Source organism: Musa acuminata, chromosome BXJ1-10, assembly GCF_036884655.1.
Source record: "Musa acuminata AAA Group cultivar baxijiao chromosome BXJ1-10, Cavendish_Baxijiao_AAA, whole genome shotgun sequence".
NCBI lineage: Eukaryota > Viridiplantae > Streptophyta > Magnoliopsida > Zingiberales > Musaceae > Musa > Musa acuminata.
Window position 1 is genome coordinate 35,239,037 of NC_088336.1, and position 23,093 is coordinate 35,262,129.

The 23,093-nt window shown below is 36.6% G+C and overlaps 1 protein-coding gene across 4 annotated transcripts; it reads left to right on the forward strand.

Moving 5' to 3' along the window:
- The first annotated feature begins 709 nt into the window (after positions 1 to 709).
- On the forward strand, positions 710 to 22,201 carry LOC103969698 (uncharacterized). Of its 4 annotated transcripts, XM_065085200.1 has the most exons (23): positions 711 to 1,027; positions 2,560 to 2,944; positions 3,452 to 3,568; positions 3,713 to 3,795; positions 4,500 to 4,646; positions 4,778 to 4,926; positions 5,001 to 5,131; positions 5,239 to 5,361; positions 5,480 to 5,553; positions 6,461 to 7,045; positions 7,209 to 7,320; positions 7,664 to 7,801; positions 9,551 to 9,874; positions 10,099 to 10,372; positions 10,455 to 11,677; positions 11,761 to 12,163; positions 12,252 to 13,183; positions 13,275 to 13,340; positions 13,426 to 13,551; positions 14,059 to 14,303; positions 14,402 to 15,592; positions 21,097 to 21,195; positions 21,652 to 22,201. In XM_065085200.1, exons 1-21 carry the CDS (start codon positions 903 to 905, stop codon positions 15,519 to 15,521), a joined length of 6,882 nt encoding a protein of 2,293 aa, XP_064941272.1. In that variant the 5' UTR covers positions 711 to 902; the 3' UTR covers positions 15,522 to 15,592; positions 21,097 to 21,195; positions 21,652 to 22,201. The 4 variants fall into 4 exon arrangements, with proteins under 4 accessions (XP_064941274.1, XP_064941273.1, XP_064941272.1 ...); XM_065085202.1 differs by lacking the exon at positions 14,402 to 15,592 and having other exon boundaries at positions 710 to 1,027; XM_018819213.2 differs by lacking the exon at positions 21,097 to 21,195.
- The last annotated feature ends 892 nt before the right edge of the window (positions 22,202 to 23,093 follow it).

Here is a 23,093-nt window from a genome sequence, read left to right on the forward strand (position 1 = left end):
AATTATTCGACATTTATGACACCAAATTCATTAGAGGCAAACTTAGGAATCGATCACAATTTGATGTGAATCATCTTTCATATCGAAACAATAAATCAATGACTTCCACGCTAAGTTTAAGTTTATATTTGTTAGCATTCCCTTACAAAAAAGAAAATGTAGCATTTGTATCTCCTTGCTCCTTAGTGATTATATATATATATATATATATTTAAGAACTAAATCATAATAATAAGGATGACTAGAATCATATTTTAGAGCAAGATAGTATTTAGAAATAAATGGAGAAAAAGGAGAAATTGAAATCATTTAGATATTGTTGGGCGATTCATTTGTTTTAAGATGTTTATGCATGCATGTTTATCGACCTACCAGCCAATACCCACGTCTGACTGAACAGTCAAAGGAAATATGTGGAGCCCGCGTCGACGTTTCTCGCGAAGTATGGTACATTGACACGCTCCCAGGAAAAGGGCTGTGATAAATCAGAGTTGAACCGAGTTCACATTTGACTGCCCAGTGTGGGACCCACGTCGAGGCGTTTTTTCCGACCAGGTAGTAGGCTGGGTCAGGCATGAAACGCTGGGATTAGTGGTCCGTTAACTGAGACGAACCCAGTTAACGCCGTAAGGATTAAAAGAGTCATTTCATCCTCTTCAGTTACGGACGAATTCGCGGAGTCCCCAACCGTGTCGTATATCTCACTTCGCGTCTTCGCCCCGTGCGAGCCCCTTTCTATTTCTTATTTCAAAAATAAACTCAATCTCCCTCCTCCTCTAGAAGACGACGGCGACGCGGCGGCGTTGGGGCGAAACCCTAGTTTGATCGGCGGCAACATTGCGCGATTTTGAAGCAGATTTTGAGGATAAGGAGGAGGAGAGGCGTCCGTATCTATACTTGCCATGGCGAGGAAGGGTTGCACCCGACGGGAGCTCTTGGACCGGTGGAGCGCGATCCAGGAGGAGCTCGATGGGGACGATCCTTCCCCCTCGAGGGAGCGCCGGATCCTGCGAACTAAGGAGGAGTGGTACTATTCGATCACCACCTGTCCCTCTCACTCTATTGATTCCTTTTTCTCTTAGTTCTATGAATAGACATATATGAGACGGTTGTAATTCTTGGAATGGTGATCGAAGGTAGGAGTTCTCTAGGAGTGGAAATTCTTTATTTCTTCAATTGCTTTCATCGCATGTTCCATATTTCCGTCTCTGCGCACCTGTGCGTTTAATTAGTGGAAAGGGACTTGTAACCTATAATAGTTGTTGGATGCCAACGTGGGTCGCTTCTTTTGCCTAAATTTACTTGGTAGCACGCTTTGCCTGGCTACAAATGGAAATATCAAATAGAGTTGGGTTAAAATTTGAAACGTGAGATTCACTGTATTCTTGTCTGACCTTCTATGAGCATGAGCTATAATCGAATAGCTTAGGAAATGACAACTTGAATTTTTGTTGTCTTGCTTTATTGCTTAGGACACCAGATGTACGGAATTTTTTACTATGAAGTTATGAATAATTATATTTCTATAGCTGCATATTGGTTTATTAGAGGTATCTATCAATGTCAAACAACTAGAAATTTTGGCACAATATGATATATGGGAGTTTAGTCCTCCACCCTAAGGTTGATGTGTTCTGATTCTTCTTTATGTTTGGCTTTATTTAATTTCCACTCCATTACTCAAATGATTGATTTGTATAGCCGAAGATGGATGTCTGTGTGAAAAGAATACACGTACTGTTGTTTGGTACACTCATATCCGGATATTGGCCAGTTATTAATAACTCCTATGGTTTATCAACCTATAATAACCTTATAATTCAGAAAGCACTTTGTTAAAGCTGGAGTTGTATTTGAGCCCTCCAGAATCATTTCTGTTTGGAAATTTCAGGAAGAGTAAGTCGAGGGAGTATATTGTAATTATCATTGTGTAATAATGAATTTTCTTTTCGTTTACCTTTCAGATTGCCTATGGCTATCCTACTCAGTATAGAATAATAACTGGTCAGCTGCATATGTTGTTGAGTCCTAGGTACTATAAGTTTTATTTATTTTTTAGAAGTGGAAAGGTCAACCAAGAGTTGAACTTAATGGTTTTTATATTCGATCATGGCAAAATTATTAAAAGTTGATTACACATGCTATGTTTTACTATTTCATTAGATATCTTGAGGATTGTCATTAGTTTATTGTCGGTAAAACTGTCACTACAGCCTAAAATAAAGAGTCACTCTGTTTCTAAAAATTCTGTTATAATAGTATAAGGTCAATGATGCTTTTTCAACTGATCATGTGCAAAAACTATTATTTTAAGGTAGAAAATATTACAAGGGCAATTTCTTTTGGCTTTTGCGTTGGTATGATTTGTATTAAATTACTATTTTTGCATGCATTATTTTTATGATTTCATTGTTCAGAGTTCCATAATTGCAAATGGCTGACACTAGACAGTTTGTAGATCGCTTATGCCTTTCTAAAATATTGTCATGTTTGGTATTTGTTATTTGATAACCAGATTACATCATTCTCTATGTATGACTTCCCAATTATCTTTTGCAGGTTTTCAGATTCCTTCAACTTTTTGGTTGATTTACCAGCGGAAAATCATATCTGGTGTGACTACTCAGACTTAATGGGACCTCTTTTGGAGACATTCCATAACTTTTTCAGAGATACAAATTCTGTATCACCTCTTAAGCTTTTGTGGAAGCGGGTTTCTCGAGAACTGGGGCATTGCACACAATGTATATGTCAGCATCATCAGGCTCAAGAATATTACAATGTTGAATATGAAACAGATTCTGTTGATCCTCTACTGACAGTATTGCACCGTCTAGACGAAGAGAGGGTAACAGAACATCTTAAAGATATTAATATGCGAATTCGCTGTAAGGAGTATGATCCAGAATCTCATGGGACAGAAGTTGTTAGCGTGATGTTTGAAGTATGTTAACTATAACTTTATCCTTGATAAGCACTTTTGGAACTATTAATTGCATGAATGGTCATTTGCTTCTCTCCTTGCTGCTTCTCGTTAATGTTATCAAAGTTTGCCTAATAATTATCCAAGAGCTATGTTCACATATTTTGACCACTGAACAAGGTTGGCATTGGTATTTGTGGCATTGATTAATAGTCAAGTATAGGTTACCACCTGCTATCTCTAATCGTGCATTGAACTCCATGTAATGAGTCTGTAACATCACATTTCCTCAGTTATGATTTTCTCTCAAGATATGTCCAAAAGTCTTTTGCATGACATTTATTTTACCTGATTTGACATGCAGGTTATGTAGCGTATTTAATATTCCATTTATTTATTTATTTATTCTATTTTTTGGCTTTTTCTTCACGATGCCAACTAGTGAAGTTCCTCCTTTGTTCATTGTAAAGTCATTTTACTATTTTAAATTACATAAATATAATAACTAGTCGTATTTTTCCACTGCAGGTGCTAATGTTTCCTATCTTATTGGATGACCAATCACTTGTTAATGAGTTTCAGTTCTTTATTGAAGCTGTTGATGAGTCTCATGAAGTTACTCTCTCAAGCAATCAACAGTATCCAGTAATTTTCTTATGAAATTTGTAATTCTTCTTCGCTGCATTGCCGCCTTGTTGTTTCTTTGTCTATTATTTTGATGGGAGTATGTTTCCATGTCATATTTTTTTTAATTGCTTTTTTACTCAGACAAATGGTTGTCTTCTATAGGGAATATATGCTCTACTTTTTCTTAAAGGTGGGCGGGCAAGGGCAGTTGGATTTCGTCTAGCTGGATGCATGGGGAAACTGAGGTACCTTTTTTGCCCCAATTTTTGAATTATCCATTCAAATTGTTAATTGGTATACTGATGGTCTAGTTAAAGGTTTCTGTTAGCGGAAACATAAGACTGAATGAGGACAGATGGCTACAATATATCTGCATTCCTGATATGGCCATTATTTCAAGCAAAAGCTAATGTGTCTTAGCCTAGTTTTGGGTACAACCATGGAACATAAATGTTTCAGGTGTTTTTTTTTCTGAGAAGTCTAGCTGAAGTAGAAACAATAAAGGACAATCTAAGATCTTTAAAAAAAAACCAAAATAAGAATATTGATGTGATATACTAGATTATGGATATTGCTGAAAACCTGAATATTCTAGTAACACGTGGAAGGATGGTATTCTATGTAATATGTATACTATGGCTAGTATTTTTAGACAGGCAGCTCAGAGTTATCCTAGACAAAACACATATATTTGCTTGTTAATTACTATCTTTCATGATGGCTAATAATAGATGGAGGATCAACATTCTTACATGCAGTATTGAAGTTTAAACTGCAATAGTATTAGGTAATTTGTGCTTCTTTATGCCCTTGTCTATTAGCTCTCCTATTTGGCATCATAATGAATGTACTGTGTTTTCACCTCGCTATCTGTTCCTTTTTATGCTAGTGACTCACAGTTATCATTTGGAGCTCGTTTCATATAACTTTCTTTATTACAATTTTTTAGGAGAGCAACAGATCTGGAGCCCTTGCAACCTTTGTTGAGGAAATATATTGGCTTTCTTGAAGCAGAGATTTTACCATCAACTTCAGAAGTGTTAAGACCAAGAGTGCAACTTGAGCGCATAAATGTATGGAACGGGATCAAGACATTGTATGTGAATTAATTCTTTGGATACTAAATTAAGGTTCACCTAGATTTCTTACCTGTTGTCAAAGACACAAATATGTTGTTATGATTTCTTTTTGATGTGGAACCATTTAACGTATTGCACCTAACTGTAGACTTGGCTTTCTTGAGGCGGAAGCACTTGAAGATGGGATATTGGAGAAATATCCTGTTTTTCTGAGTTTTGTACTAAACCATGTCAGTGATGACACACCTGAATTCTCTTTTGCTGTTGCTTGTCTTAGGACATTATTTGAAATGCTTGGTGAGTGTTCGATTTTTTTCACGTTTAGTAACTTATCAGCTTGAGAAAGTAATTTGACTTATTTTTATATCTAGGATGTAAGCTATGGTTGAGAACAACATTATCACCCAGTATGATGCGCAACACGCTTTTGGGACAGTGCTTTCACACTCTCAATGAGAAAAGTCATAAAGATATATTTGATCTTTTTCTACCATTTTTGCAGGCTTGTCCATCTGTCATCCTTATATAAACGTTTAATTTCTAACAAGCTTCTTCATTTTTTTTAGTTATTTCAGTTTACTAATGCTTATTTTAAAATTCTTACTCCAGTCTCTTGAATCTTTGCAAGATGGTGAACATGAAAAGCAACGAAGACATTTTCTTTATTTTCTCCTTCATCAAGTAACTCAAAGTAGAAACTTCAGCAATTTAATGCGAAAAAATGCTTGTAAGGTTAGCCGATCTATAAGATGGATGTGATTGTATTCGTTTTTTGTTGCATACATTCAATTATTTGTTCTAACATATTTATCATTCTTATTCATATTAGTTGTTTTTTTTTTTTTTCCAGATTGCACTTCTCATCATCCAACGTGGCTATTCAATGAATCCTCCATGCCCACCTTTTGAATGTGCTCACATGTGGTAAGCAATTATAAAAAACTAAAAATTATGTTTCTTTGTTGGGTTAAGATCCATTTTAGCTTTTGTGGTTTTGGCTATGGACCTCTAAAAATATATAATATAAATAATAAATATAATTATTTAAAATTTAAAATAAAAATATATTATTAAATTAAAAAAATCTAAGATATAAAATCAAAATAATACATTATTAATCTAATAAATACAAATACTATTATTAGTATACTGTTAACAGTATACAAAAGGAGAAGGAGTGTAAGGAGGTGCTGACTGAGAAAAGAGGAAGCGACAGCGGCAGCGGGAGCGGGAGCGTAAGGAGGCAGCGGGAACGGCGACAGCGGCAACGGAAGTGGTGAGCGGCGACAACGGTAATGGTAGCGAGCAGCGGGAGTGGCAGCGGCAACGATCAGGGTTAGGGTTGGGCAGCGACAGCTGATATCGGTGCTTAAGTTGGTTCGATTGAACCAACTAAAGCACCGGAGACTGAACCAAACTTAAAACGCTGGTTCGGTCGCCTGGTTTAACCCAGGTGCTCGTCCGAAGCGCCCAGCGCTTGGGCTCGGGCGAGCACCCAAGCGGCGCCTCTTTGAAGCGCGACGCCTGGAAGTGAAGTGAGGCGCTCGGGCCTCGCCTCGCCTCGCCCGAGCGCCTAGGTGAGCGCCTGAGTGCCTTTTTAAATCACTGGTTTTATATAAAATGCAAGATATGAAATGCATTCCGAAACATCTTTGAATGCTAGCATATAGGAGCTTGCTTTTAAGGACACCCATATTTGTTCCATCTGTGTTAGTTGCTAGTTTCTTTAATAGGTTTTTCTACTGCATAAAGAAAATAAATATTGTAACAATAATACCATTTTACTTATGTTTAATTCACTCTGACGACTAGTCTCCTATTTGTTTGACAGGGGTCCATCTTTGGTCGGCTCATTAAAGGATTCATCTCTTCATAGTTCTTTGCGTCAGCCAGCATTTGATCTCATCAATACCATTATAATTTCTGATGCCTCTGCTTTGATGTCTTTAAAATCAAAGTTCAATGATGCTTTCCACATTCGTGCAAACGTCCCACAAATATCGCTTGATGATGAAGATGATCAACTATTTTCTTATGATGTTGAAGAGAAGGATAATAGCTGTTGGAGTGAATTTGGTGTCCAGAACAAGCTTACCTCTCTTGTATGTGCAGAATGGGCTTGTATTCCCATGTTATGGTTTGAAGCTTTAACTAAAGTAGACCCCTCTATGCTTCCTATATCTTTTTCCAAGGCTGTTTTCTGGGCTTTATCTCATATTTCATTATTAGAGTTTGGTTCCATCATAGAATTCTCATCCTCCATTGAAGAGTTCCTGTCATTAAATGCTAGAGAAATTTTGTCATCATTTGGGTGGGAAATCCCTACTGGATCAGATGATGGTGGTGATGGAAAGGAGTCCAGAAACTCTGTTAGGGCATCATCCATGGCTTCTTTCCTAACAAAAACACTCAAGAGGTTTTACCAATGCCTTCTACCATGAGAGTTTCATTACCAGCTTTGTTAATAATATTCTAATTGTGTGCCTTTGAAATAAAGTTTCTGCTTATTGATTTCTTTTTTTGATCTACCTGGATTTTCTTTATGTTCAGCACCCAGTAATTTCTGAAACTTGACCTAGGCTTGCTGCCCACTTCGTATTGCAAATCGAGCAACATGAACTTCAGAAGCAGTGGACATGGGAACCAAGAATGGCAGAGAGCTTGATACTTTTGATTATAGATCCTGATGATGTAAGGATTTAAACTTTTCCTTTTAATTTCTGTGAGTGGTTCATTCATTAGGCTACTAGAGGTACATTTTAAGTTGAGGCATGCTGGTTCTGTGCTGGCATATTTATGATGGTTAGCACAGATCGGCATGAGGTGTGTGCCAACTGGTAGGGGCTCAATGCCTGGCAGGTGCTATTTTTGGCTCTTTTTTAAAGTTACCTTGGTGATACAGTATGTGTTTCTTGAATGGACCATCACCTAATCCATAATCAGAAGCTAGCAAATGAAACAAGGAAAAAACAATGGAAATTTATATGTTTTCAGAGTATTAACCAAATCTGTTAACATTTACATTTTGTTTCAGAGCATAAGACAAGCTGATAGAGTGATCCTGGAACATGTTTCAAGGACACGGGGTCTGACTTCTGGACTTCAGTTTCTTTGCTCTAGTGCATCTTCTCTGTCTGCTATGTTTTCAGGGTTGAGATATGCATTACAACAGGTAAGCTCTGAAACACAGATTTTTAGATAGTGGTACTGAAATTCCAGTTCAAATTGAATAGTCACTCCCATATTCTATATATTATAGCTTATTGGTTTATTTTCTTTGGTCTTCTTCAGTCATCCTAGTGTAACTTTACTCTCACTTATTGTTGTTCTTCCTTGTTGTTAACACAACTCTTGCCTTAAAAAATAAAGAAATTAGACTAATCCGTATGAGTGTATATTGTATATTCTCTCCAAACTACAGGAGTGGTACTTTATAGCCAAGCAGAATGACTATTTATTCCACCAATAAAAAAATACTGAATGATTCTGGTAGTGGAACATGCAGGGTCCACTTTATGGGTGAATGACTAGTGATAAGTGTCAATATCAGAGTAAGTTATCATGTGTGCTTGCAATATCTTGAAAAAAATTCAAAGTTTGACGGGATTTTGATGTAAAAATTTTGATAGAACTTTGAAAATAACAATCAAAGTACTGTTATTATTCAAAATTGTCAATTCCTTTTCGGAAACGAGAATTTTCTACCGAAGTTTTATATAAACCTGGATCAGTGTGGCTATCAGTGACTTATATGATGTAGGCTTGTTAATCTGGGAACTGCACCTAGCATACTGAGAATTGATGAATTCGGACCAGTTAGGATCTGATCTTATTTAATTCAGCATGATTCATGAAATATTTCTTTCTTCGGGGATGAAAAAAAAAAACAGAACCTGCAACAGAAGCAATTTTAAAAATGGTAAAAAAAAAAGAAACAGCACAGATGACACTTGACAGATATCATATGTTGTCTGCACTAATTACAATTCTAAGAATCTGTTCATGGGTAGCCTGGATCTTGGAGGTTAGAAATGGGTTATTTTTTTCTGGATCCCACGTCACCAGGAAGATTTTCTATTTCACAGATTTCTTTTGCCTTTTATTGCATATGCAGGAACCCCTGGGCAAGGGTGTATGAGTTGCATTTGCTTGAGATGATTGATACTAGGATAGAGAATACCTAATTCCATGGAGGCAATTGATTGCCTGCCCTAAGTATACGCTGGAGTATCTATTCTGATGAGTATTTTATGCATGTAAAAAATCTTTAATTATATTTCTTTTCTAATGTTCTGGATAAATATTGGTTACCTGTTATTGAAGAGTTGGAGAGGAGGTGATTGTTGGGTGCAGTCCTCAGGCAGTTATGTTATCTACAGGAAAGTGTAGTCCACTGGTGTTTTGAACAAACTAATGCATTAAGACCGTCCAATTGTGTTTGAGTTTTGTAATTTTTCTTGTTTGATGTTGGACTCTCTTTTCATTCACATGATTTATTTCTTTGTTAGCTCTCTGATAGTGGTATCAGATTCCTGTAGGACAGATTTATTTCTTAAATAGTACTCTGTTCTGCATGACGTATCTTTAATTTATTTGTTTGATGATAAACACTTGTCTCTTTTTATCCTCACACTTATAACTAGTGTTTAATATCTCATGATTGCTCTTATACCTTTTGCCAATTTTGTAAAACAGTATCAAGGATATGCTTCTTTAGACTGTATTGTAACTCTATCTTGTATAACAATTTAAGTTCTAGAGTTCAAACTTTTTTTTGGGTCATTTCCTCTGATTTTGCTCTTTTTGTCCTGTTTATTTTGTTGACGGCCTACAATGATGCTCTGTGAATGATCTGCTTAGCTCCAAAGGGGAAAAGCTTTTCAGTTTTTGTAAACTCCTTTATTCATATGTTCAATCTCAGGTACCGGTTCATTTGCTCGTGACAAATTTTCATAATCTTCACCACTTATTTTTCATCCTGCGCAAAGTTTTAAAGGAAGTGGTTACTTCTGATAAAAAATCAGTTAAAATGGATACAAAATCTACAAATCCTTTATTCGAGGGGGGCTTTTTGCATCAACCCTATTTTGAAAATTTGCCAGACCGACCACCTGGAAGCTCAGGAACCATAGTGGATATGAAATCTTGGGAGAAGTTTAGTTGCTTTCTATCAGCAGTTGTATGGCCAACAATTGTACAATGTCTAGAGGAAGGAAAGGAGCTTGTCAATAGCAAAAATTGTCAGGTATGACCGTAGGATAAATCTGTTATTGTTGTTATTTCATGTCTACAATTCTAACTTGTTTGACTTTTTTCAATCGTCTGTTATTGAGGTGGCACGAGATGTGGTTGTCCATGATAGTGGAAGAAATAAGCTGCATTTTAATTATTTTATTTTGATTTTTGTGGCTTTTATGTGGATACTTTAAATTCAGTATACATTCTTCATCTTTTATTTTTTTGTTGCAGATGACATGTGTTCGATTGCTTGAGACTCTTCCTGTTGTTTATGAAAAACTCAGCTTCTCATTATCTGAGTTGTCTGGCAATCTAGCATGCTTTACCCATGATATATTTGACTTAAAGTGGTTCTTGCGTTTGGTGGAGTGGGGGAGATCTTCTCTCATTGTTGTTAGTAGACACTGGAAGCAGTGCATTCTTTCTCTGGTGAACTATTTAAAAAGTTCACACACAATTAAGACATCTTGCAATCTTGGTGCTATTGAAGCAATTGTGTCGCATGGTTAGATTTTAATTTGGGTTACTCATTCACCTTATCCCCAACCCCCCAAATTGTGTGACACTTGCTTGTTCTTCTTTTACAGATACTGTAGCAGTTGATAAGCTGAAGGAGAAGGTGCTTCAACTTAAGATATCATTGGCTGAAGATGTTGTTCAATTTTATGATCAGAAAGTCCTGCGGCCAAAAACATTACTTTCTGAGCCTTCGTATGTGAAGAAAAGTTCTGTTTCAGAGACTTATGTCTGTAATGATCAAGTTTGCAGTGGGGCGACATTTCCACCTCAAACAATTGGGAACCAAGATGTTATTATTCTTTCAGATGATGAAATAGAAAAGAAGGTTTCCCGTGACTTAGTTATTACAGGGGCCTTACCAGATAACCATTTAGACAGTACTTGCCTGTCAGAAGATGGATTGAAGAATGTTCCATCATTAAAATCTTCTGGGAACTCTCAGGTTCCTTCTCAAAGGGCAAATAAGGATGTGGTTATCAATAGCAGTGTGTCTTCGATGGTTGAGTCAGCTGTCTGTGAAGGCACAAGTAGTATGATTCTTCCAAAGAGCATAGAAACAGATGGAGTAAGTCAGTCATGTAATACAAGTGACATCGTCTCATCACTTAAAAAAGCCAAGTTATCTAGCCAACCTTTTCTTCATCAATTATCTTCTCAAAATTACTCTTCGGAACTAAGAAAAGATGATGCTGTCATCAAGGAGTTGATTCGTCAAGATGATGATGTCTTAGAGCGTGCCCTTGATAGATCTAGGCATGCAAAATTGCTGCCAGCAAAGCACAGCATCTCTGTACCTAAAAGGCAAATCGTTCAGCTTCAGTTGCCTACAAAAAATAAATTTGGTTCTCTTAATAAGACAGACTTGGGGGCTAGAAGACTTAAACCTCCAAAATTAGATGACTGGTATAGACCCATCTTAGAATTGGACTATTTTGTTCTTGTGGGATTAACCACTGATAATGAAGATGGAAAATCTGCTTTAACCAATTTAAGAGAGATACCTTTATGTTTTCAATCATCAAGCCATTATGTTGAGATTTTCCGGCCATTGGTATTGGAAGAATTTAAAGCCCAATTACATAGTTCATATATTGAAAATTCTGGGGATGACATGTCCTGTAGCAGCATATGCTTACTTTCAGTTGAAAGGGTAGATGATTTTCATCTGATTCGTGGCTGCCTTGATGGCACTGACACTGTTGCATCAAGAGTATGTGCTGAAAATGACTTAGTTTTGCTAACAAAGGAACCCCTACAAAATGCAGCCCAACATGTGCATGTACTTGGAAAGGTATTATTTGGATTTGCTCTTTTACTATGATAATTAAGTTTTATGCCTAACAGGGTCTTGTAATTTGTTGGTTTCTATCTTAGGTGGAGAGGCGTGAGAAAAGTGATAAAAGTCGATCAATAGTTCTTGTAATCAGGTTATATCTTCCAAGTAGTTCTTCACGCTTTAACAAAGCAAGAAGGCTACTTACAGAACGAAGTAAATGGTTTTCAAGTCGGATCATGAGTATGACCCCTCAACTTCGGGAGTTTCAGGCTCTTTCCTCACTACATGACATCCCTATGCTTCCAATCATCCTAAATCCAGTCAATCATTCTGCTGGACATCTTGCATCTAAGAAGGTTCAACTGGATAAGCTTTCTCGGTACATGCAGAAAATGTTTATATCATCATATAATGGCAGTCAGATTCAAGCTATTAGCACTGCCATTGGGTCATCGGAACCCAAGAAGACCTTAGAACTTTCCCTCATACAGGGTCCTCCAGGTTTGAAAATTTCCATCTCTATTGATGTCAACAAAGTTGCACTTGTTAGAATAATTTGCACTATACAGTTTAAAGTTTTACTATGCAGGAACTGGCAAAACTAGAACTATTGTTGCTATAGTAAGTGCATGGCTTGCTTTACAAAAAGTTCATAAGAGCCATTGTTTTAAAACTCCAAGCGCTCATTCAATACATGACAAGAATGAATCTAGTCATTCAAAAGGACTTATTAGTCAGTCTGCTGCATTGGCAAGAGCTTGGCAGGATGCAGCCTTTGCTAAACAACTGATGAAGGATGCAGAAAAAGATTCTTCTGTACCAACAGAACGTCCTTCACGAGGAAGAATTCTTATCTGTGCGCAGTCAAATGCTGCTGTCGATGAATTGGTATCCAGAATCAGTGAGGGACTTTATGGGAGTGATGGGAAGGTATTCAAATCTTATCTAGTGCGGGTTGGAAATTCAAGAACAGTTCATCCTCGTTCACTACCCTTTTTCATTGATACACTTGTTGAACAACGTTTGGCAGAAGAAATGAACAACCAAATCAGCGGAAAAAATGATAAAGATGTAGAATCTTCTAGTTCACTTCGTGCAAAACTTGAAAAGGTTGTAGACAGTATAAGATTATATGAATCTAAGCGTGCTAAAATAGAAGAAAATGAAATGAATACCAGCAGTTCAATCAATAACAAGCCTTCCCAGAAAGGTGATCCACTAGAAATTTCTGATGCTGCAATCGGTGCAAAGCTCAATATTTTGTATGGACAGAAGAAGGCAATTTGTGCTGATCTTGCGACTGCTCAGGCCCGAGAAAGGAAAGTTTCTGAGGAAAGTAGGTCCCTCAGGCATAAAATTCGAAAATCTATCCTCAAGGAGGCAGAAATTGTGGTTACAACTCTTAGTGGGTGTGGTGGTGATATATATGGCGTTTGCTCTGAATCTGCTTCCAGTAATAGATATGGAAAATTTTCTGAACAGAACTTGTTTGATATTGTTATTATTGATGAGGCAGCCCAAGTATGTTTACAGTGTAGTACTTTTTTTTTTTACTTCTTTATTGTGGATGACTGAAATGATGAAAATTTTCTGTTGGAATTTACTACTATAGGCTCTTGAACCAGCAACACTAATTCCGCTTCAGCTTCTCAAGTCAAATGGAACCAAGTGTATAATGGTAATGATGTTCGTCATGTTGTATATTTCTCATTGTAGAACTCTGATTACACTTTCAACCTGGTTAATGAGCTTTCATTTTGAAGGTTGGCGATCCCAAGCAGCTTCCTGCTACGGTGCTCTCTAATGTTGCGAGCAAATTTCTCTATGAGTGCAGTATGTTTGAGCGATTACAGAGAGCTGGTCACCCCGTAATAATGCTAAATGAACAGGTAAGGATGGGTTCATGAAAACAATAAGTCTGTAGCTTTACAACTACTTGTTATTGTGACATATTGATGGCTATATTAATATTTAATTTATATAATCAGTTTTTCTCAGTTGACATCTGTTAACATATTCATATATTCTAAAGGTAAATAAATCTTAAAAATGCCATTGAATTTTTCTAATATTCATATAATATCCCTTTTGTCATATTCAAAGCATAATTTTGTTTGGTCTGTGATTGTGAATGTATATAAGAGAGTTCTTGTGTGTCAAAGACACTTATTTCTTATATGATGTTGAGTGTTATCTTTATTTTTTTAATGATCACTGGCTAATGTTTAATAACTAGAAGTATTGCTTAACGAAGTTTAACACATGCATGCTACTAGCATAAACTTATAGATACAAACTAATGCTGTTTTTATGTATTTGTTGTTCAACTAAAGTTATTTTGAGGGCATATTTATTTTATTTCCTGGCATGACTCTGTGATTTGCATTTTTATGCAGTATCGCATGCATCCTGAGATATGCAGATTTCCATCAATGCACTTTTATGAGAACAAGTTACTAAATGGTGCTGAGATGGAAGGCAGGTCAGCTTTATTCCATGAGAATTGTTGTCTTGGTCCCTACATGTTCTTCGATATTGTTGATGGTCACGAACATCATGGAAAGAATTCTGGTTCTGTATCCCTTTATAATGAGGCTGAGGTTGAGGTAGCAGTTGAAATATTGAAATTCTTAAAGAAAAGGTATACATGCTTCTCCTAATTCTTTGAGAAGATCTCATGGTAAATTATGCAGACAGTGATTTTTTGTCATTCTTTGGTTTTTTTTATTTTTGAGTTAGATACCCATCAGAGTTCACATCTCGAAGAATAGGGATTGTAACACCTTATCGGAGTCAGCTTTCATTGTTACGTTCACGTTTTTCCATGGCATTTCAGTCAGATGTTGTATCTGAAATAGAATTTAACACTATTGATGGTTTTCAAGGGCGTGAAGTAGATATTTTAGTACTATCAACTGTGAGAGCTTCTGGTTCTGGTTCTGAACTACCTAAATCTAATTCAAAAGGTATTGGATTTGTTGCTGATGCGAGACGCATGAATGTTGCTTTAACACGAGCAAAAATTTCTTTGTGGATAGTAGGTAATGCCAGGACACTGCAAAGAAATGTCAATTGGGCTGCTCTTATTGAGAATTCTAAAGAGAGAAATTTATTCCGGTCATTTGTTAGGCCATATAGTCATGTCTTTGCTAAAAATTTATCCTCATACAGTGAAAGCATAGACTCTCCAAAGATGGCTTCACGTTCTACTCACCGAAAGCATAGTGAAAGGGATAACAATGTGGGCTGTGGAACACACGAGGCCAGAACCAATGCCAAAACAGGCAGCAAAATAAAGAGCAAGCTTGGTAGGAATCTAGACATACAAACTAGCAGCAATTCACGTGATAGTGGCTTGACATGTTCTATTGGGTCTCCAAACTTAGGAGGCAGTTCTCTTTCAGCTGGTGAATCACCATTGCAGGTACATGCATGCTCCAAGGATATTATCTCCAAGAAAGCTTCTAGAAAGAACAAAACAAAGAAGCCTCAGAAGCAACATGAAGAGTCAGCTCATACTGAGAATATATTGCAGGAACAACCAACTTGTGATAGACTCAAAGACGAAACTAATGGCAATGTACCTTTGGAAATGGATTCTTCTATTGGATGTTTGATAAAGAAGGCAACAGCTGCTCGGAGATTTTCTGAACATGCTCCATCTAGTACTTCAAGTCAAAGTTCAAATTCTCCATCTTCAAGGGAAACAAAACGGTTAACCAGTAAGATGGCCAAGATTAGTTCTTCTGACACACAGGAGCCCAAAGATTTAATTGCACGGAGGAAACGACAACGAGAAGACATTGAGGCTCTGCTACCTTCAGCTCTTATATCTTCAAAGAAGCCTGGTGCCACATGAAAACCTACTTCTATGAAGAAGCCATTTTCAAGTACTGCATAAGGCAGCTTCAGATTACAGAGATGGTTTAGGCAAGTTTTATGCTCATATTAGGGTGTTTTTGCACCAGATTTTCTTTTTCCTTTGCAGAATCTCTTAGTTGGATTCATTTGGATATCTTTCTCTTGTATCACCTTGTTGCTTATACCATATATTTTATAGCTGTTTTTTTTTTAAAGCAAACAAAAATAAATATCTTGATCAGATTTAACTTATTAAAAGTTAGTTATTATTGTGATTATCAGGTTTTTTGGTTTTAGAAATGTTTTCGAAGGTTTGGTCGGTTGTTAACCGTAGAGCATCTGTACCACACTGGAAAAAAGTTCTATCTCTATACAAGTGACTTGTGATGGAATTATTCCAATCCACCTAGAATCCTGTTGTCTTCTTGAGTTTTACATAGTGAACCTGTTTTTTCAATCTTGGACTTGTTATATTGAATATTACTTTTTTAGTTCTGAATTTCTCATTTTAAACGTCAGAACTTTGCATGTGATTGTTGTTCAATATGAGGACATTTTTTTTCCTTATAAATTCTGATAGTCATAAGGAATGCTTTAATGTTCTTCTGTATCTATTTTTTAATTCTTAAATGCTTATAAACAATAGGAGAATTCATAGTGCATTGTATGTTACGTACCCAATTGCACCATACGAAAAAAGAAATTAAACTTGCTTCTTTAGTTTTATCATGTTCTTTATAATGCAAGACATCTTTTAATTTCTTCAAACTACTTGATTGCACTGAGTGCCATTATATTCTTGGTCATTTTTTGAGAAGATAAAGGTTTTTATTAATGAGTGATGGTAATTTTATATTATTGTTAGGAAATCTTGGGGGCGACATCACATACGTAGCGGAAGAATAGAAAATAAAATCTCAAATTCCCTAAGATATGTTCGTCGTCGTGCTAATATTGATGCACAAAATCCGCGAAATAAAAAATCACGTATGAGAAAGATTGAGTTATCTAGAGAGATCGTATATCCCTGAATCCCTACAAATCTTTAGGAGAGGGTGAAGGAGGTCAAGCGCTCTCATCTCTAGCGGTGATCCACAAAGCAAGGCTACGATGACGCTCCTCAAAACTTCAGGCCTGCTTTGAGGTGGAGGGGGAGGAGAATAGGAGAGGCAACCAAAAGGCTCTAGCCTATGAACCACTAGTTCTCTTCTATTTATAAATGTCCCATGTCAACTTAACCCTAATAGACCCTACTATATTGGGTATTGGATCTAAATCCAACTACCCAAGCCTCTTAGATTAGTATATCTCTATCTAATAATCTCTCATGGGCTCTTATTGAATCTCATCCATAGGATCCAATAATTCAGAGGCTTAATGAATATCCAATAAGATAGGGGCTTCGGCGGATATCTCATATCCGAACCTCTACTTATCGCAACACCTACCATATGTGTGTGACCCTCTAGGCCCAATATCGAGCTGGCCGTGAGTCATACATGTCAGAACTCATTCTAGCTTAGTAAATTATTATCTCCATAATAATTCACTCGATTCATCGATTGCGGACGTATTAGGTCACTACGTCGTAGTCCCCAGACGATACAGGGGAATCCAATCCATTGAACCTGTATGTCCTTAGTTATCGTGTACTTAGAGTCCTTCGTCCATCTAATATCCCAGAGATCGTATATCAGGCATGGTGCTATCAGAACAAAACAGTTTCTACTCAAGTCTTTCTCTAATCGGATTCTCCCGGAAAACTCTTTCTTTCTCAATCTGAATGACAATGGCCAGGGTTTTGTCTGAGCAAGAACACATGTGACGTTTTTCTTATGATACCGAAAGTGGATGATTCTCTATCGACACTCAATAGTCCTCGTAAGGTTGACTACCACTCCCGATGACCGGTAGTGACTACGAAATCGCTGTTTGACAATAAAGCATCATTAACCATTTAGCATTCCCTAAGCGGATCAATCTGTGAACTCATTCCCCAATGAGCACCTGTATTGTATCTTTAGTGTCCTCACACGAGCAGCTATGAGACCAACTGCATCCATCATATCGAGGGGTATACAATACACCAGTCTGTTCGGTTATCTCGATATCCCTCTCGAGTAACCTATGATCGGGATTATTTAGGATCTGTGTTTAAAGACGAATCGGTCTTATAATCGTGATCTCATCATAATCCGATTCCCATTACACAGATCTAAGAAAATCACATTATATATATGCATATATGTAACAAGCAATATAAAGTGATAAATGTCAAATTATAATAAGCAAAAAGACTACGTGTCAAGTCACACGTGTCATCACTCACGTGATTGGCTTGCAGGACACATATGATTAGCACTTATGAATCTTTTCAGATGTTTGATGATTAGTTTCAAAGGACAGAGATGGATGCAGTCATATTATCTTGTACTTTAGCATAGTTACTAGGATGACAAATATTAACTCAGAAAATAGACACATAAGCATGAACAAAGAAACAACAGCTATGGATTTTCAAAAGCAGAAAACAGATAATATATATCAAAGTAGATAAAATAATGCATGGAAATCATCTTAATATATACATTTAGTTGCTAGTCTAAAATATTCTTATCTTTTGGTGATCCAACTCATCATGTATCAAGAAGCATTTATAGTTGCATATATAAAAGAGAGAGAGAGAGGATGCTTTTTTAACATATGGAGTGCATGCCATATAAATAAAAATAGTGTACTTGTAAGACATTTTTCCCTTTGAATTAATGCCCTTTTATCCTCTCTTTGATTATTGCTATTATATCTAGCTTTCAGAAGTACAATGGCATGATTATATTTTGCTCTTGATGAGTAGTCTGAATTGACAACATGCTTAGGGACCTTTGGTTGCTTTTGTGTAGAGTGGTAGTGCCTCCTTCTAGTAGTTTGTGAGCCCTTCCATTTTACACAACTATCAAATATTTGTTATTTAGAATCAAGGAATTCAAACCTGGAACGGTTCATATCGATCAGTACTTATCGGAAACGCATCAAAATGCGGACCACTCTTTACCCATAGGTCAGTCAATCTTTTTTAATCTAAACCATGCCTTTAGGGAATACATTGACAGAAATCTTTTCTTACATGTAGCTACTCCTCGGAGTTCACTCGTTGCTCCACCCTCGCCCATCACCTGTTGCTGGCTACCTCGATAATCTCTTCATGGTTCCTTCCTTCTCTAGCCTTCCCTTTTACTTCTTTCTTCACCCATCCCTCCAAACTAGTTAACACTGTTGTATTACATACCAACATACTATGTGTAGATACGTGGACATGGACCAGATCCATACTAGTTAGACTGATATGGGCCTGATAATCGAAATTGAATTCCTTGTTTATAAGTCCTGTAATAAATTGGGCCACACTACCATTTTTCCTACAAACACTGTAAGACATATTCATTTGCTAATTTTTATCTTCGTGAGAATATGAAGTTAGTAGTAAACTGGTTCCAGAGGTAACTATGATCACCGCACATGCAAATTCAATCGCGACCACATAAACAGTCTTCATTAGCATGTAAATGCAGACTTATATATTTTATATTTTTCCTGCTAATAACTTTTCTTTGTTAGATTTTATTATTAAAATACTTTGTACATGATAAATATAATTATTGCTAAATCTTTTACCCATTTCCTATACCACTTAATCAGTTGTTTACTTGTGTATAAATGTCATGCCATAAATTATTTATTTGGTTATTGCACCTTACTATATAAACTAGATTATGTTTTCGTTTTTTAATTTATATATTGTTTTGACATTTAAATATATCGTTTTCTCTAAGTGCTTTCCTAAACATTGGTCCTAAGGTTAGCAGCTGATTTAAGCTATGTTAATCGAGGTTCGCTTTATCGATATGTACCGGTATACCGACCAACCATCGGTACAGTACGTATGGAAGTGTATTGACATACCCTATGTCAATACGCTTGGGCGTAACGATATGATAAAATTATTAAAAATAGCTTAAAAACTTCTTTAAAATAGAAAAAAAATGGATTAGGGTTCTTAAGTTGGAAATAAAAATAAATTTAGTATAATTTTAGCAAAAATAATCTAAATTATGACAGAATAGTGATGTCTTCTTTAGGTTTTGCAAAGTAATTTTATAGTACATTACGAACCTTCCTTCCATTAATATTGAATTATCTAGAAAGAAATGATTTGAATTATTAGATTATTTTTTAAACAACTTAAACTTTAAGATTCAAATGAATTAAGTAATCAATCAATGAATATACCTGATTTTACATTAGAAAGAACGATAAGACTCCGTAAGTGGTGGATTGAGGTCCTCGATTCTATGTATCTGTATTTTAATTTGATATATTTGTCAGACCCAATCTTGAAAATGATCCCACGGCATAGTAAACTGAGTTACCGTATGTCATTGGTGTATTCATATGGTTATGGTTGTAGTCTGATTGTCATGAATCATATGTGTCCAAGGCAACTCTTGAGGCAAGGATGATTGTGCCATGTATTGGTGCGGAGCATGGAGAATGTCAGAGATTGTACTTTCGTGATTGATTTGCTGCTTTGTATTATAAGATCGATCATCATACTAATGCTCGGAGAAGTATGATCAACTATCATCGTATTACTGTTGGTTGCAAGATTCTCCATAATATGATGGTTGTGAATACGATGAGCTTCACTCTGTGTTTACGTTGTGTAGGCTTTAAAATCATCCACTGCCTCCTTCTTTCGTGTATAAACTTGACCAATACCTTATTGAGCTCCATGATTTGAATCTTGGATGACGTGTAAAATATTGCTCCTCAGTCCATGCTCCACCTTTAAATTGTGTAGATGAGACCATCGATTCTCTGGCATTGCCACCATCATCGGTTGAGTCACTACTGTCCATGTCGCTGCTGTCTCTGGACCTAGCGCTCATCGCCCGACTTAATTCTTTCCATTAGTGCTATTGATGCAAGTACCTTCTCCTTGGCCTTTGCCTTTGTATACTGGGCGGACGACTATGACGGACGAAAGGGTTTAAAAGCCCTTTCCTATGGTTCAAACGGTCAAATTGACCGTTGAAAATAGGGCAATTTGAGCCCTTGATCTATAACGGTCGAAATATGACCGTTATTGATCGGTACAGGTCGGTAACAATCGGATTTCAATCGTTACCGACTGATACACATCTTGTATCGCCCAATACAGGGTCATGTAATGGGTATCGCTCGGTAGAGGGCGATCCATATACCGGTCTCCTGTCGGACCTGTGTATACCACCCATATGAGCGGTACAGCTCGGTACGATGAACCCTGATTGCAACTGATATAGGTAACATTTGATAAGCATTGCTTCTTGACAAACTTCCAACTGCACAACAATAGCGCCATAAGGTCCCAAATATCTGGTTGGCTACATGGATGTTCTCCCACCATCAAGCCATCGGGTTTCTATTTGGTTTTAATAAATATTTCTCTGGTTATTCCCCGTTGTATCTTCTCATTCAATAGACTTCTCTATAAAATTGTCATGTGAGCATTTCTTCGCATGTTTCTCCCACAGATTTACTTGACTGCCATTAAGAATGGGTTGAAGGTATTAGACAATGGAGTGCTAGTTCTGCAATTACCATAATTTTTGGCTTTGGTATTTTTCCAGGAGGTTAGTACTTAGTACTCTATCTGGAATAGTTAGAGTTTGCTCTTCTTTTTTATCGCTTACTACTAAGTCACTAATTCCTCTTGTTCTTGGATCATATGTAAAATTGTCAATGGAACCATCATAAACTACATGTTTTGTCTTTGTACATGATGAAACTTGCACCTGGTTGTTGAGCATGCATGACTACTGGCCTGCGTATTTGGTCTTCTAACAACAACAATAATAAAAAGCTGAAATGTTCCGAACATAATTTTGCTTTTAACCAGTTGGTAATTATCATGACTATACACAATCTCTCGATGAATATTTTCTTGCAAGAAATGGGCCAGTTTGTTTCCTTTTTTTTTGAAGTTCTATAGCAACTCTTTTCCAATCTGAAGTCTCTTGTAATATTGGAACATCTAAGAAATGTTCTTCATCATTCTGACATTGTACCATGCTCTGGATTTATGACAGCTCGTACTTGCACTCCAAACATTGAGGCAAAGAGGCAACTGAGAAGCACTTCTATTCACTAATACAACATGCACCTTAATGGATGTAAAGAAGCACTTCTTGGTTGACGAGTAACTACACCAGAATGTCCAATTGCATGATGCAGTGATTGGGAGATGGTAAGAATTTTTTGGAGCTTCTCTCTCATTGATAAGGTGCTTTTTAGGCTTTCTGGTTCTCTAGTTTGATTTATTTTTTAAAGTATTTTTTACCTTTGTATATAAGCTATATCCGTGTCTTACATATTCTGAAAAACATAAAATTTTGTAGACTATCAGGGGTCTGATTTTCTACTTCATGCAAGAGTGGGCAATATGCAAACCATTCTATTGCATCTTTTGGCTTTTGTCTATATGCTAATGTACATGTAAATACTGAACTGAGTGGCTGAAAGCTCCATCACATTGCTTTGTTTGGGAAAAAAAACTTTTTCTATTTTTGCTGGCATTATTCAAGATCGACATTGTAAAAGTTGTGTATCCATTCAGGTATGTTAAATTAATTCTCTGTATTGATGTTTTTTCATCATTAAATTCCTCCTAACAGCACGCAAATCTGTGTGCAAGGGTAATATTTTCCAGAGAATCTACTATATTGTCAGAGTTTTACCTGGAGGTCATGTTTAACTTGCCTTATGCAAGTTGATTGAAAAGTATGGTTTTGAATGAGCTGCCTGAATTAGTTTGAGCGTGGAATATATGTTTTCCTTAAATTTATGATCTGTGGTTCCTGATTTGTTTTCTGCGGTTGCTCTGTGATTCTTCAACCCTCGTTATATACTTATGATCTGCATACTGCATGCATTCCTTACTCCCACTTAAATCTGTTCTTGGTTCATCCTTTTTATATTTTCATTGGTGTCAAATTTTGTTTCTCCAAGCTTTCCATTTATTTGACTTGTACTACTTCTGTCTTGTCTGTTACACAGTGGGATATCTATCTCTTATGGCGTACTTACAGTGTCATTCTGTTACCTTGTTGACTAAGCTACTTTACATGATGTCTTTTGCATACATTGTAGAACTTTCTGTTAGTATATTGCAGCAACCATTTAGCCTATGTAACGATTAGTCTGCGATGATATGATCCAATGGCTATTCTGTCATAAAAGAAACATCGATGTAGTTTTCCATTTAGTTCAGTGTAGAATTAAGTAGGCCATGAAGGATCACGAAGAATGGGAATTGCACTTTGCTGTATCTTTTGGTATATAATGGAGCTGATTATTGGCCTTCGTTTTCTAATGAAGCCTTGCTCCATTCAGGTGTTCACTCAACTGAGTTGTTGTCTCTACTTAAATGCCACTTAAGCTACTAAGCTTTATCATTTTTCTTGGAGTTTCAGTATGCTGTTTTTATCTGCCTGATATCTCTCATTGCTAGCGTTGCTTTTTAAAGATTGCC

Bases quoted from the DNA above. Each gene is read 5' to 3' on its own strand.
- LOC103969698 (XM_065085200.1), top strand. From the start codon at position 903: ATGGCGAGGAAGGGTTGCACCCGACGGGAGCTCTTGGACCGGTGGAGC. The intron at 4,927-5,000 runs GTGAGTGTTCGA...TTTTATATCTAG, and splicing joins GACATTATTTGAAATGCTTG to GATGTAAGCTATGGTTGAGA. The intron at 7,321-7,663 runs GTAAGGATTTAA...ATTTTGTTTCAG, and splicing joins TGATTATAGATCCTGATGAT to AGCATAAGACAAGCTGATAG.